This window comes from Heptranchias perlo, chromosome 38 (genome assembly GCF_035084215.1).
Source record: "Heptranchias perlo isolate sHepPer1 chromosome 38, sHepPer1.hap1, whole genome shotgun sequence".
Classification (NCBI taxonomy): Eukaryota; Metazoa; Chordata; class Chondrichthyes; order Hexanchiformes; family Hexanchidae; genus Heptranchias; species Heptranchias perlo.
In genome coordinates this window covers 5,836,228-5,852,288 of record NC_090362.1, presented here as the reverse complement: position 1 = coordinate 5,852,288, position 16,061 = coordinate 5,836,228, and the positions used below count along the sequence as shown (strand labels likewise).

General features: G+C 43.2%; 1 protein-coding gene across 1 annotated transcript; it reads left to right on the top strand.

The window, feature by feature from the left end:
- The first annotated feature begins 6,999 nt into the window (after positions 1-6,999).
- On the top strand, positions 7,000-14,818 carry LOC137304611 (hydroxylysine kinase-like). Its single transcript, XM_067973252.1, has 5 exons — positions 7,000-7,053; positions 7,420-7,756; positions 7,980-8,119; positions 8,991-9,174; positions 13,434-14,818. Exons 2-5 carry the CDS (start codon positions 7,420-7,422, stop codon positions 13,901-13,903), a joined length of 1,131 nt encoding a protein of 376 aa, XP_067829353.1. The 5' UTR covers positions 7,000-7,053; the 3' UTR covers positions 13,904-14,818.
- The last annotated feature ends 1,243 nt before the right edge of the window (positions 14,819-16,061 follow it).

The following is a 16,061-nucleotide window of genomic DNA, read 5'->3' as shown; positions in this document are numbered from 1 at the left end:
AAGCGTTTGAAATTAAGTTTGCCTGTAGAACAAGATGGCTCCTGGGCTGGCTGCTCCCTAGGGAGCTCCTTTGTTGTGTAACTCTATCCTTGACCAGCCGTTGCCATCTGTTCCCCCAATCTCCTCTCTTAGTGACAGTATGCACGACATTGCGTCCACAGTGACTCCAGCAAAGGATACCCCTGCGCTAATACAAATCCATCAGAGGTCGTTCAATATACAAGTAATGAGCCTTCTAGCTCAAACACACTAACTTTTACTCACTATCACTTCTTCACTAAAATCAACAGATCTGGATAAGGATATTTCTGGCCGGTCAAAAATCACAGTTCAGATTCTATACTTATTGCTTACAAATAAGACAAGTCGGGTCTCCATATTACAGGAAAGGATGGAGAGGCACTGGAGAAGATGCAATAAGATTTACAAGGATGATGCAAGAACTGCGAGGTTACAACTATCAGGAAAGACTGAACAGGCTGGAGCTTTTTTCTCTAGAAAAGAGAGGGCAGAGGAGTGACCTGATAGAGGTCTTTAAAATTATGAAGGGGTTCCGTAGGGTAGACGTAGAGAAGATGTTTCCACTTGTGCGGGAGTCCAAAACTAGAGGCCATAAATATAAGATACTGATAAATCCAATAAGGAATTCAGGAGAAACTTCTTTACTCTGTTGGGCTGGAAAAATAGGCTTGTGAACAGAAATCCAAAACCTCCAGCCTCCCCTTACCTAACCTGATATGTGTGTGTATATATATATATATATTTATTAAAGAATGATTAGCCACTCTTATCCTCACACACATAAGCAGTTAAATCGCACATGTAGCATTTAGGTGGCAGCAAAGCATGATGGGATACTTGACCATTATGGGAGCAGCTTGTAACCCACACTGTAAAAGGGAGGAGCGGTGGATATCTCCAAGGTTACCCCAGCTCAAAAGTGAGTCAGATAGAAGCAGCTGCTCAGGACTTTGTCAAGACCCTTTGTGTAGTTTCAATGTCTGGGACTTGTGTTTATTGATAAGGGTCCTCCTCAGGAATGTGAGATATTTAATGTCATGGGACGACCCAAGGTAGCCCTGACAAGTGAGTGGCAGGCTATACCACCCAATGAAACCCACTGTAGTTACATAGACCTGTACCACCTTCCACAGCAGGTGGGTGTTGCTTATAGTGCTGACGTTCCTTTGAGAGTTAGTCACGAGCTTGAGGAAGCTCGTAACAATTGCCACTCTCCCTTTGTGCACAAGGTTTTCTAATAAACTTTAACTTGGTCAGCAGTTCCGTCTCCGTCTGGTTTTGCTCCAAAAATTCGAGTCTAACAACTCAGAGAGTGGTTCGAATGTGGAACTTGCTACCAGATGGAGTAGTTGAATTTTATACGTTTCTTATTGATTCTGACAGGGCTAGACAGACTTGTTGCAGGGAGGATGTTTCCCCTGGCTTGACATCCAACAAAACCAAGAGGCCCTGATTCTCTTATTGCATATTTGGTTTTTTTGGGTTTGATGCTCGATGTTCTTCTTGGGTTCAGTGTCACTCACCTGCCCCCATGAACCAGAGAGTGACTGTACCTGACCAATACCCAGGTACATGTAATGAGATCAAGGGGTCAAACAAAGAACCCTTGTACTCCAGCTTACTAGAACATATCATATGCTGTTGGCGGATTTTTCCTGTTACTGTCTCGCAACAAACGGGTTGTTAATCCTTCAACAATAACTTCCGCATGCTACTGACATGAATAGTTATTAAACAAGAAGCTTTAATATATTGACTAACAACAGTATAATAATTACAATACAGTTGTCAGATTACATTAAATGGCAAGCAATTAATATAACTTGGTTTGCTTGTGGACTCAGATTGATCAGATCTGACCTCTGTGGCTGCCTGGGGCAGTGGACTTCTGACTGTCCTCTTGAGAGCTCTAACCTTTGAGAGGGAACATACCCTGCCTTTATACTATTTGGCACATTGTTTTGCATGTAAGCATCTCTGGTCTTATCTCCTGGTCATAAGTCATCCCACCGTGTTGACGCTATGTTAGCAACTCAAGATAAGCTATTTTACGTAACGTAGTTAATGACCTCAGCCTTCATCTCTGTTTACAGGCTGTTTCTTCCTTTGAGGAATGTGTGGCCTTCCTTATCTAAGTACAGCCCCCCTTTTTGGCCTTGCAGGGCCCCACCAATGTTGGTTTCTTAGCAACCACATCTCTTGTTCTGGTGTAGACCCCCTTCTGACATTATAACTTCGTGATTACGGCCATCTCTTTACTTTGTATGTTTTATAGTTCTGAAGTTTCAGCACTCTCTGTCTAATACAAAGTGTCTTTGTTCACACACCGAGACACGACTCCGCCCCTTCCAATATCCACCCTCTTGCTAAGATGTTTGGTAGCCCTATGCGAGCTATGTAAGATGGGATACTTGACTATTCCTAGTTTTAAACCATATTCTTACAGTCCCTCCTCTTGAACCTGAGTGAAACCTCTCTGGTTCAATTTTCACTTTATCCCTCAACTTTCTTCTTGGTCTTGCCTAAGATCAATTTGAGTTTGCATTTTATCAACATTGGGTTTACATAAGCACACATAATATAAACATACTTGTTGGAAATACAGCAAGTATCTGGTGCAGTCATATCAAATAAACAAGTATTGTACAGTCTGCTTGTCCCTAGGAGATGTCAGGATGATCAGACCTGGTTCGTAGGATATGTGAACCTCCGGTGTCCCAAGAAGCTTCTAACTTTTAATAGGACGATGCGCCAGTTCTTATATCATTCTGAAGCATATTTGCTTCTAGTAATTTAATGACATTAGCCCCATGATGTCATCTGCCCTGGGCATCTTCCCCCCAGGGTGCCCATTGTTTCAGACATCTTTTGAATATCGATTCTATGGTGTTAACTGTTTGTCAGATACCTTTTCTATGAGGTTAACTGTTGTCAATTCTACCTAGTTTATGGGGGAGGGACATGCCCTTATCTTTCTGTGTGGGCAGGCTGCAGCCTGTCCTGTTTTTGTTTCACAATCTTAATTTGGATTGTTCAGCTGCAGATATTTAAGATGACTCATCCTGTGTACGCCAATCATAAAGGTTACCTGATTGTCTGAACAAAGCTCTTGCAATTAACGTAACATGATTATTCTGTGTCGATGTCCTGAGCCTTTGATTATGCCTTGGGACTTCTGTTATCTGTTTCTGACAATTAGTCTTCAGTGTGTCTGATTCACATTTCTATTGTCTCTGCAATCTTCCCAATCACTTTGCCTGATGTCAGACTTATCATTTCCTGTGGAATGTTGGCTCCCTTTGTCTCACAGACCCCACTCTGGGTCATATTTACCTACGATCACTGTAAGAATTCTGGGAATTCCACCTTTTCCCTGAGGATGTAAAACTTTGGCCATTGACCAAAATCCTAAGATGGAAGGATAGGTGAGAGGTCACCAGACGAATCAACAACACACACAGTGGAATGTGGGAGAATTACTGCTTCAGACATGTCTCTGTTTTAATGCAAAACCTACAGCAGGTGGTCAACAATCAGCACTAATTCGAGAGGCAGTCGGCCATTGAGAGAGGCAACTGATCCAGACATGGCGGGGCCATGCCTCAGCTCTGATGCACAACCAATCGACACCTAGGACGTGGGATGAAAAGGGAGCCTTGTGTGGAAAGTGCTCGACCATCGGAATGAATTCGTAGAACAACGGCCCATCGAGAGAAGCAATTGCAACATGATGAGAGACCATCAAAAGCCATCAAAGATTCTTAAGGACCGTTTAAACAGGCATGGAAGTGCCTCATTTAAGTGACGAAAACTATTGTAAGAGAGGGGTATATAAGTGGAAGCTCGAAACCTCTCTCTCTCTTGTTTTGCTCTCTTGTTTTGCTCTCTTGCTCTTGTTTGCTGTCTCTGGTTCTTGCTCTTAGCTCTTATCTCTTTTCCAGCTCTCTCTCTCTCTCTCTCTTCCTCTTAGTTCCTGCTCGTCTTTTTTTTTCACCCGAGCTCTCCAGGGAGGAGAGCAGCTTCCAGCGAAACCAACGAACCCCACGTGAGAGAACCGGTCATCCAGACCTGCAAGTGCAAAGGATTGGTGAGCCTCGACCATACGTGTGTGTGTGTGTGTGATGGGTGTCTCCAGGGTCCCCACCAACCTCTTAGTTTATCGGGATAAAGTACTGTAGTGGGTGTGTGTAACTCAACGTACTGTGTAGGACCGTTTTTATCGTTATTTTCTTCGCGTTGACGGTATAATAAAACCAACATTCCAATTCAATTCAAACACCGAGTTTGTGTGTTCTCTGTGCTATTCGGCTACGTGATCCATCACCGGGGGCGTTAGCATAAGTCCCGTTTTCCTGAACCCCCGAACCGTGAGGTATAAGTGTTCCTTGGCTAGACCGGGGACCAGATATCTGCTCTGATCAATAGGGTGAGAATAACCCCAAAACACCCAACATCACCTTGGGTTTACATTTTATCATCATCATGTTCACATAAACACACATAGACGTATATATACACATTGCTTCAATTTGTCAATAAGGACCCGCCCAACCGATACCAAATAATTACTAATCACAATACACATTGAAAAATAACCAATAGTTGTACCACCATTCTTGTCCACGGATGGACAGAGAAGTTTGTGTATTCAGCTTTTTATACATTGAAAATACTACACAAAACATTATAACAATTATAATCAGAACAAACTGAGAAAGGATTAAAACCTGTGAGAGAATTCTGGCCCAAGGATGTTGTCCTACGTTATATACTATTTCCCACCATTTAGATTCCTCTAGCTGTCCAATATCGATTTCTAAGGCCACATTTTGTTGTTGTAGGTCAATAGGTGATGCCCTGATGTGACCGTCCGGTTGAGTAGAGTTTTAAGATTCAGTGACAGTGGTGGAATCGGATGTCCAAATTGTATAATTGCCTTCTGAGCTTCTTCCCTTAAACTGATTTCCATCTGAATTTCCGTAACATTATAAATGTTCACTGGGATCAGGACAGAACTCACAACTCTCGTACCTAATTCAGGGGCAAAGCACAATGATGGTGTTAGTACAGGGCTCTCCTGTTTCCCATGGCGATAAGTCAAGTCTGATGTCATCACACAGTAGCGACCTCTTCCCATGTATCCGTGCTTTGCCTGTCCCGATTTCCATCTTCTAATACTAACAGTACAGTTGGGAGAGTGCTCATCTAGGGTGAAACCACAAGCCAGGATACTATTCTGGGTGACATCGCACTGACACATCCATGTCCCCTTGATCTGAGTACAGCAAGTTAAATCTGGTGCCACCCAGGTTTCACCATCCTTTGTCAATACCTTTGGGTAGTTGACAAATTCTTTATGTATGTCACCTTCAAGGATGCCTATAGTCACCGCCTTAATGACCTCTGAAGGCTTCTGATCAGGTGAAAGGCATGGATCCGTCTTCACAGGAGTGTCTCACTGGGTATAAAGATCCCAGGCGCCTGATATTACTGTGGTTTCCTCCATTCTCACCGGTCCATTTATCTCGCTGTTCATCTGTTATAAAAGAAGGGATGTGATTTCTCTCAATGTTTTCCAATCCCTTTTGCTCCTGAGACAGCATAAACGCCCAGTACATGCTGCACGTATTTCCTTTGGCGATCTGAATCTTAGATGTCTTCATGTCACTGACCATTGTATTAACCTTTTCCTGAGTCTGTCGAAAGTTGTCGACCATCTCCTTTAAAGACACTAAAACTTGTTGCTGTTCATACAATGACCCTGTCACTATCCTATTCTCCCCTTTCATAATGCCTTTTAATTGCTTTCGCACGGCTTCATCATGTTCCAACATACTCTCTATGTCTATCCTGTTCCGAGCGGCCGTTCCTGTTATAACCCCTATATCCAACCATTCAGCCACTTCCCGTTTTCTTTCCTGTCTACTGGGGGGTGTGGGGTTATTCCTTGGAACTTTGTCTATGTCCCGACCTGAGTTTCTCTCCATAAACTGTCTAAGTTTCTTGCACAACATCTGCTGGTAGAATTTCTCATAAGTTTCATTCCACAAACCTGGTAACAGAGCAACTTTTGAAAAATCAAACAGAACAGGGAAGATGTCAAATCTCACCTCATTCTATAGGGTCTGATATGTTTTTGAAAACCAATAAACCATTGGTTTTCAAAAACATACCTTTGTCCGTAAGCGGGCACCCAGTAGAGGCTGAATGGGCGGTTGCATCTGACAACTTTGCATTCTCGATTACATTAAAGCAGAAGGACCAGGATGACAGCCTCCTGGTTTCTCCTCTGGATGGGCACCTGTAGCAGTCGGCATGTCGCTTCCAGACCTGAGGGAAATTGAGAGAGCTTGTAGTTGTCCATGTCCCATTAGGGAACGCAAAGGTATCCTTACTGTCCCCCATAGATAGAGCATGCCAAAAGGCACCAAGTCACTGTCCTTACTGGTGTTCGCACTCAGACGATACCACTTGATGGTAGCTGGTTCTTTTCCCTCGCCGATACCCGTACATGTCAATCGAAGCTCTTTTCCTGCGGGTACATGTGCCAAAGAGTCCCGTGTTGACCACGGCCTGGTGTCATTGGTGGTATAACTCGTGACAAAACAGTCCCAGTTGTTCCGAAGGTGTTTGGCTTCCCCGAGGAACAAGACACATCCCATCACGACAGGCCACCAATATGTTCATGATCCAACCTTGGAAAGCTCTTGGTGAATATCTGATATCATTATTTATTTACTTACATGACAAGTGCATAATATATGACTTGCCATGACCAAATTAATAAAACGATGCTTTGTGCCAATGTAAAGCACAAAAGTTTTCCTTATATTTAATTTGAAATGAACATCTTTTATACGCTCACAGCAAGGATGCTTTAAAATCCTGTCATAAAAGACAAGACCACAGAGGGTTAAACTTGCTTTTACCTCTGTGGAAAGAAGAGGGAGGCGCCGACACCAAAAAGAGGGTGGAGCCGACAACGAAAACAATATCATACAGACAGATTCTTTAAAGAAGAGGCTTTTAAACGTAAGAAATGCTGCAGCTTTTTAAATTCAAATTTTGGTTTCCATTTTCCCTCATACCTGTTAAGGTGGACCATCACTTGGTTGAATATCTCTTACCCTTCTGAGGTGATCTGATTCTGGCCCATTGGGCCTACTCGGGCATGTCCCATATTTCAGGCTGCCGATAGTTGCATTTTTTGTAAGTGCTGTTGTAACTGCTGCATCTGGGCGTCCTTTTTTACACCCTCCAGCTGAGGTCCTGATAAATGACCTGCCAGCCAGTAAATGATACGCAGTGATTATGTATGAGCGAGTTAAGAATAAGTTGCATTTGTCAGAACATCACATTCCCTAATTTCATCGGTTTCATTATTTTGATGTTTTTCAGATGTCTTCCACAGAGAAAACAGTTCTCATCAAACCCTCACTGAGTGAAGCCCAGGCTGTTGAGTTGGTTGGACAGCTGTACGATCTAAAGGTCTCCAGTGTCCAACCATTGCCCAGTTATATTGACCAGAACTTCCACATCCTGGTATCTGAGACCAAGGGGACCGGAGATCACAGTAATGGCTACATCCTCAAAGTGCTGAACACTGTCGATAGTCAAGATGCCGATTTGGTTGAAGCACAAACACGAATCATGACATTTTTGAACAAGAAAGGTTTTCCCTCGCCTACAACAATCCCGACCGTTGATGGCAAGATTATGTCATTGGAGACGATTGGTGAGTATCATTTATTGATTATTGTACATTGGGTTCAGGTTCTGGTTGACTCCAGTCACACACTCATTAAAGTTTGTAAGTCACCTTTTTATAAATGTCCACATTTGCATAAACCCTGTAAACACTATAACTAATTAGAAATCAGTATCTATTGGCATCGTTTAACTTCCAAAAGATTAAGCTAACTAATTTAACAAGAATACTTTGCTCTTATATTTTACAGATTGTGGGCAAGAATATAAGACCCACATGGTCCGGTTACTGAACTACCTTCCAGGAATTCCATTAGCCAAAATCCCACCAGGCCCACAGATCTTATACAAAGCTGGCCGAACTCTTGCTCAAATGGACAAGGTTCTTGAAGTAAGTCGGTGTAATTTGCCTCAAGAATTATCCTTTAAAAGGGTCTCGCACGGCACACCAGTGGATCCAGTGTGATCAGTCTGTTCATGTAGACCAGATCGTAGATCCCCCGATCGTAACAAACCAGACCTGCTTTGGAGCTTCTTTAGCCTGACAACACCAAATAAATTACGGCAAGATTCTTTAAAAAGCTTTCCTTATATATGGTCTGTAGGCATCACAGGAGTCATACCCAGCATGAAACAACAGAAAGTCTGATAATCTAGGTTGGGTCCCTTCAGATTAATACACCAATAGCTGAATTTTGGAAAGTTTTGGTCAATGCGAATTTAGCTGGTTTTTATTTTAAAACCTAACGTATGTGGAAAGTGACCAGTTGCCCCTCATATGCACCGTTTTCTTCTATTTTACAGCTGCGTTTGGCAATTATAACCAGAGCTTTGGCAATAAGGAAGATGTGTCTTCTTTGTTGTTCAATGTAACTTCCTTGGTCCCAGTGAGAGAAGGTGCCACCCATACAAAATGGCCCAGTCGGGAATGGAGTCTGAACCTTGGTGGTTTAGTGTCCTTTAATATATATCCATTTTCCATGCTGATGTTGGAGGGGCACATCTGTATCGAATCGCTAGCAGTGTAGAGTAAGTTTACCTCAGTTTTCCCTTAATCTGCAGTGCAGGGAGGTGTCCATCTTGGTCCAGCCTCATTGTTTCCTATCGTCTAGGTCAAAAATGAACTTTGTCAGTACCTGAACTTGGACCTTTTGAACCTGAATTGTACAGAATTCCATCACCAATCCATGGGAGTTATTGTTATCACACGGCACGATTGATGTATTGGTGGGGAGAAAGTAATGGATTTGTCCAATTGTTAGGAATTCCAGCACCCTACCCTGAAGAGTCTGCAGCGAGATGACTACCTCTGGAGCCTTTCAAATACTCACCTGCTGGTCAAGTACCTGTACGCAGTGGAGGAGGGCAGCAATCGCCAAGTTGTGGAGCAAATTATTCAGCAATTCAAGGAAAAGATACTTCCAAATTTGAGCAGGTTTCGTAAAAGTAAGTTTCCACCTCTCTTGGCCCTGAAGCCTACGGGGTAGAGATTGCTCTTGGACGACAGTGCAAAACGGGTGGTATTACCTGGGCCGCCCATTATACGCCCCGCTTGGTATTCAGACCCTCTGCAGTCAATGGAATTGAATATCAGACGGGCGTATCAATGGTGGCCGATACGATTCCGCCCATTTTGTATTACAGTCCAATATTAATTTCTACCCCTACAGATCTTAACACTTTCCACATGAGGCCAGGAGAAAGCAAGAGGGAATCTTCACTGTCCCCAAGTTGTCATTCGTTTCTTCTTAGAATCATAGAAAGTTACGGCACAAAAGGTGGCCATTCGCCCATTGTGTCCGTGCCGGCCGTAAAAGAGCTACATAGCCTAAACCCACTTTCCAGCAATTGGTCCGTAGCCCTGTAGGTTACAGCACTTCAAGTGCGCATCCATGTACTTTTTAAATGAGTTGAGGGTTTCTGCCCCTACCACCCTTTCAGGCAGTGAGTTCCAGACCCCCACCACCCTCTGGGTGAAAAAATTTCTCCTCAGCTCGCCTCTAATCCTTCAAACAATTACTTTAAATCTATGCCCCCTGATCACTGACCCCTCTGCTAAGGGAAATAGGTCCTCCCTATCCATTCTATCTAGGCCCCTCATAATTTTATGCACCTCAATTAAATCCCCCCTCAGCCTCCTCTGTTCCAAAGAAAACAACCCCAGCCTATCCAATCTTTTCTCATAGCTAAAATTCTCCAGCCCTGGCAACATTCTCGTAAATCTCCTCTGTTCCCTCTCTAGTGCAATCACATCTTTCCTGTAATGTGGTGACCAGAACTGTACGCAGTACTCAAGCTGTGGCCTAACCAATGTTTTATACAATTCTAACATAACCTCCCAGCTCTTATATTCTATGCCTCAGCTAATAAAGGAAAGCATCCCATATGTCTTTTTAACCACCTTATCTACCTGTCCTACTTCCTTCAGGGATTTGTGGACATGCATTCCAAGGTCCCTTTGTTCCTCTACAGCTCTCAGTATTCTCCCATTTATTGTGTATTCCCTTGCCTTGTTTGCCCTCCCCAAATGCATTATCTCACACTTTTCTGGATTGAATTCCACTTGCCACTTTTCTGCCCACCTGACCAGTCCATTGGTATCTTCCTGCAGTCCACAGCTTTCCTCCTCACTATCAACCACACTATCATCTGCAAACTTCTTGATCAAGCCCCCCGCATTCAAGTCCAAATCATTAATATCTACCACAAAAAACAAGGGACCAATACCGTGCCTTACGGGACCCCACTGGAAACAGCCTTCCATTCGCAAAAACACCCGTCAACCATTACCCTTTGCTTCCTGCCACTGAGCCAATTTTGGATCCAACTAGCCACTTTCCCATGGATTCCATGGGCTTTTACTTTTTTGACCAGTCTGCCATGTGGGACCCTGGCAATAGCCTTGCTAAAATCTACATACACTACATCAAATGCGTTTCCCTCATCGACCCTCCTTGTTACCTCCTCAAAAAATTCAGTCAAGTAAGTCAGACACGACGTTCCCTTAACAAATCCATGCTGACTGTCCTTGATTAACCCGTGCCTTTCTAAATGACGATTTATGCTGTCCCTCAGAATCGATTCCAACAATTTGCCCACCTCCGAGGTCAGGCTGATTGGCCTATAATTACTCGGTCTATCTCTTTCTCCCTTTTTAAAACAACGACACAACTTTAGCAGTCCTCCAATCCTCCGGCATCACGCCTGTAGGAAGGATTGGAAAATGATGGTCAGAGCCTCCGCTATTTCCTCTCTTGCTTCTCTTAGCAGCCTGGGATACATTTCATCCGGGCCTGGCGGTTTATCTACTTTCAAAGATGCTAAACCCCCTAATACTTCCTCTCTCACTATGTTTATCCCATCCAATACTTCACACTCCTCCTCCTTAACTACAATCTCTGCACCCCCCTCTTTTGTGAAGACAGATGCAAAGTATTCATTAAGAACCATACCCATGTCTTCTGCCTCCACCATAAGTTTGCTTTTTGGTCTCTAATAGGCCCTACTCTTTCCCTAGTTATACTCTTGCTCTTTATGTATTTATAAAACATTTTTGGGTTTTCCTTGATTTTACTTGCCAGTATTTTTTCATGCCCTCTCTTTGCTTTCCTAATTTCCTTTTTAATTTCACCCCTGCACTTTCTATACTCCTCTAGGCTTTCTGCAGTATTGAGCTCTCGGTGTCTGACATAAGCTTCCCTTTTTTGCCTTATCCTACCCTGTATGCTCCTTGACATCCAGGGGCTCTAGATTTGGGAGTCCCTCCCTTTTTCTCTGTGGGAACATATTTGCTCTGAACCCTCAGTATCTCCTCCGTGAATGCCTCCCACTGCTCTACCTTCAAGTAGCTGCTTCCAGTCCACTTTTGCTAAATCACCTCCCAGCTTCGTAAAATTGGTCTTTCCCCAATTGAGAACTTTTACTCCTGTTCTATCTTTGTCCTTTTCCATAACTATGCTAAATCTAACTGAATTGTGATCATTACCACCAAAATGCTCTCCCACTGATACTCCTTCCACCTGCCCAACTTCATTCCCTAAAACTAAATCCAGAACTGCCCCCCCACCCTTGTTGGGCTTGCTAAATACTGGCTAAAAAAGTTCTCCTGAATGCAATTGAAGAATTCTGTGCCCTCTATACCCTTCACACTGATTGTATCCCAGTTAATATTCGGGTAGTTGAAATCCTCTATGATTACTGCCCTATTATTTTTGCACTTCTCAGAAATGTTGCTGTCTCGTTTGTTGATTTGATTTTTGTGACAGTACTTTGGAGTCTGCGATTAAGACTAAGAATCTACATCAGACTGGAGTCACCGCACGTAGTATCGTAGTATGTTACAACACAGAAGGAGATCATTCGGCCCATCGTGCCTGTGCTGGCTCTTTGAAAGAGCTATCCAATAGTCCCATTCCCCTGCTCTTTCCCCGTAGCCCTGTAAATTTTTTCCCTTCAAGTATTTATCCAATACTCTTTTGAAAGTTACTATTAAATCTGCTTCCACCGCCCTTTCAGGCAGCACATTCCCGATCGTAATAACTCGCTGCATTAAAAAAATGTTTCCGCATGTCTGAGCTTATTTTCATTGGGCAAAAGATGAAGAGGAGACATGATCCAGCTCTTGAAACTGGAAATCGAATGGGTAATTCAGATGCAAGCAGTTTATTTAACTTTGGGCTGCGAGGACATAACTAGAGGACAGAAATATGGAATTAACAAACATCAAGCAAGACTTGAGATTAGAAAGATTTCTTTCCGTACACAGTAGGGGAGGGGTGAAGCAGACTGCCAGTTACCAATGGTTAAGGAGCTGACCGAGTAACCGAGGTCACCAGTTCAAACTCCACCATGGCAAATTGTGCAATTAAATGGCATAAATCTGGTCATTTATGGGATGGCACCAGAAAAGCTGATGGGAGCCTGTCACCCCTACCTGGTCTGGTCTACCCAAGACTCCAGTCCAAGCTCACTATCAGCTTTAGCTCAGTGGTAGAGCTTTTCCCTCTGACTAACAAGGTCATGGATTCAACCCCCACTCCAGGACCTGAGTGCAGTATCTCAGCTGACAGTGCAGTACTGATGGAGTCCTTCGGATGAGACGTTAAACCAAGGTCCTGTCTGCCCTCTCAGGTGGACATCAAAGATCCCATCCAGAAGAGCAGGGGAGCTCTCCCTAGTGTTCTGAGCAACATTTATCCCTCAACTAACTTCACTAAAATAGTTTAATTGGTCATTTTTCTCATTGCTGATGGTGGGATCTTGCTGTGCACAAATTTGCGGCCATGAACTACACTTCAAAAGTTCTTAAATGGCTGTGAAGTACTTTGGGGTGTCCTGAGTTTGTGAAAGGGGCTATATAAATGCAATTTGTTGTTGTTCGGCCCATTTTGAACAGGGTAGAAATCTGGGCTCCGTCCCCAATTCCCCTCCAGTGCAGGAGTTCCCCTGGCATCTGCCCTGGCTCCCCATTGGAATATCAGGGCCAAGGTTTTCAATGTATTTCCAGCCGAACTCCCGTGGCATTGCTCACAGTGAGTGAGACGATACGGTAAAGTGTGACGGATAATGTGTGACGACGCAAGTGTGATGCTTAAAGAAGTGCCTGCTATATACAAGACTTTTAATAGAGCTACATATTAAATTATAATTTAAGGGTTGTCCATAGTGTGTACGATAAAATATTGCAACATTTGTATCTTTAACAGGCATTAATCACGGAGACTTCAGCCATTCCAACATTCTAGTGAAACCCGTTCATTCATCGGCTGATCACTCCAACCCGACTCTCCCGCACCAGGAGTTGGAAATTTCTGGTATTCTGGACTTCAGTGACATGAGTTATGGTTATTGTGTATATGACGTGGCCATATCCATAATGTATATGATGCTCGAGAGCAACAATCCCATAAGTGTTGGGGGCCATGTTCTTGCAGGCTTTGAGAGTGTGACCCCTTTACTCCCGGAGGAGCGAGACGCTGTGTTTTTGCTGGTTCTTTGCAGGTTTTCTCAATCGCTGGTGATGGCAAGATATAATATTCTGCTTTATCCAGAAAATGAAGAGTACCTTCTGACCACAGGAAGAACTGGCTGGAAGCGTTTACACCAACTGTGGGGGCTTGGGAAAGAGGCAGTAGAAAAGGTTTGGTTTGAGACAGCCAATTCCTACTGCACCTGATATAGGACCCATTGGTTGTGTGTTGGCTTCTAGGATAACAATGCCACTTTTAAGAGAGGAATCATTAAAAAATAAATCAACTAATATATCTGCTATCTGGAATTATATAAGTGCTTTAATTTACTAATTATTTAGATCAATTTTTAACCCATTTTTCACTCCCTTTATGTCTGCCTTTCTGATACTTTTCGAACTTCAGCTGAAATACGAGTGCAGCCTTAGACCTCTCCACAACCACTGTTAGTCTCACTCCAGAATTTCCCTTGTCTGATCCCAAATGGTGTGTGCAACCATTGTGAGGTGAGACACTTGGCAATTGGTCTTCCAAATCATGGGATTAATCTCCTCAGCATCTTCCCAACCACATACAGTTCTGGTTTATATTATGGGTGATTTTGTGCCAGATTTGATTGTGTAGCTAATTTGTCCAAACATCGAAGCTACAAATGCTACAACATTAATAGGTCTGAAATTCCACAAAAATCCCCTCCCTTCACATCCTGATTTGCAATCACTCTGTGATGGTTTGTTTGAGCAATTTACATTGTATAGTTCAACAATTGAATCCAGGATCCAAGAATCTGCTGTGAATAAATGCTGCCACCGTAAATCCAAGGTATCTCAAGACTCTTACACTGCAGAACAGTTACTGGAGATCCTTTTTCTATATTGCTGCATTTCCTACATTACAACAGTGACTGTACTTCAAAAGTATTTCACTGGCTGTGAAGCACTTTGGGACATCCTGTGGTCGTGAAAGGTGCTATAAAAATGTAATTCTTTCTTTCTTTATTGTCCAAACAGATATGGAAAGATAAGCTGCTACTTGTGTTACTGTCTGAGCCGCTGAAAGAGGCCACAATTTTAAATATTCCAAAACATGATCTATGTCTGAATTTTGTGCTGAAACGTTCGTTGACTTGTTTCTAATAAAACAAACAACAGTACGCAGCTATCAAAAGTCTTGATTATTTTTCTCTTATAAAATCAGTAAGGTGGTTCCTTCAGTTGATAATTACAGGAAAGCAGGTGAACAGTTTCTGAATGAAGAGTGAGATATCCCGATGAGTCCTCCAGGAGGAAACTATCCTTTGAATAAACTTAGCCGCCACATGATCTGGGCTTTCCGTTTCTGTCTTTGGAGGAACTGACAATTTTATCTTTACGAGGCTGAGGAGTAACCACAGCCAGATTGTGTATTGATTTCTTTTGGCGGGTCACGCCCAGGTGATTTACGTTCCTCACACTTGCTCTGACACTAGAAAGCGCAGTGGTTGTGTTACTGGACTAATAATCCAGAGAACGTGAGTTAAAATCTCACCATGGCAGCTTGAGCATTTTAATTCAGTTAAAAAACTCAGAAATAAAAAGCTGGTATCAGTAAAAATGACCATGAAGCTGTCGGATTGTCGTAAAAACCCAACTGGTTCACTAATGTCCTTTAGATAAGGAAACTTGCCATCCTTACCCGGTCTGGCCTTTCGGTGACTCCAGTCCCACAACAATGTGGTTGACTCTTAACTGCCCTCTAACGTGGCCTAGCAAGCAACCCAGTTCAGGACATTAGAGATGGGCATTAAATGCCCGCCTTGCCAGCGCTGCCCACATCCTGAGAAATAATTTTCAAAAAACTCGTCCTTTTTCCTGATCTCCTGGTTAAGGTTATTGTAAAATGAGATCATCAGTGTTATCTGTAATCTCCTGGGCGATGGTGCTGGAATTCAGCTTGTGGTGCAATTTTCCTGCTTCTGCCTTGTACACTTCCTTGCGTCCAGTTTCCCCTCCCCTGAATATTACCAGATGATCTTTTCATTTCATCTGAGTTTATGGGCCCTGGAGGAAACTTGCCATCCAATAAACACTTTTGTTGGGGGTGAAATTTGTCTGGGACGGCAGAGCGCAAAATCAGCGCTAGAAAATCAGGCGGGTGTAAAACGGCCAATAGAAAATCAGGCAGGTGTAAAATGGCCAATAGAAAATCGGGCAGGTGTAAAACGGCCAATAGAAAATCGGGCAGGTGTTAAACGGCCAATAGAAAATCAGGCAGGTGTAAAACGGCCAATAGAAAATCAGGCAGGTGTAAAACGGCCAATAGAAAATCGGGCAGGTGTTAAACGGCCAATAGAAAATCAGGCAGGTGTAAAACGGCCAATAGAAA

Bases quoted from the DNA above. Each gene is read 5' to 3' on its own strand.
- LOC137304611 (XM_067973252.1), top strand. From the start codon at position 7,420: ATGTCTTCCACAGAGAAAACAGTTCTCATCAAACCCTCACTGAGTGAA. The intron at 7,757-7,979 runs GTGAGTATCATT...TATATTTTACAG, and splicing joins TATGTCATTGGAGACGATTG to ATTGTGGGCAAGAATATAAG. The intron at 9,175-13,433 runs GTAAGTTTCCAC...TATCTTTAACAG, and splicing joins TTTGAGCAGGTTTCGTAAAA to GCATTAATCACGGAGACTTC.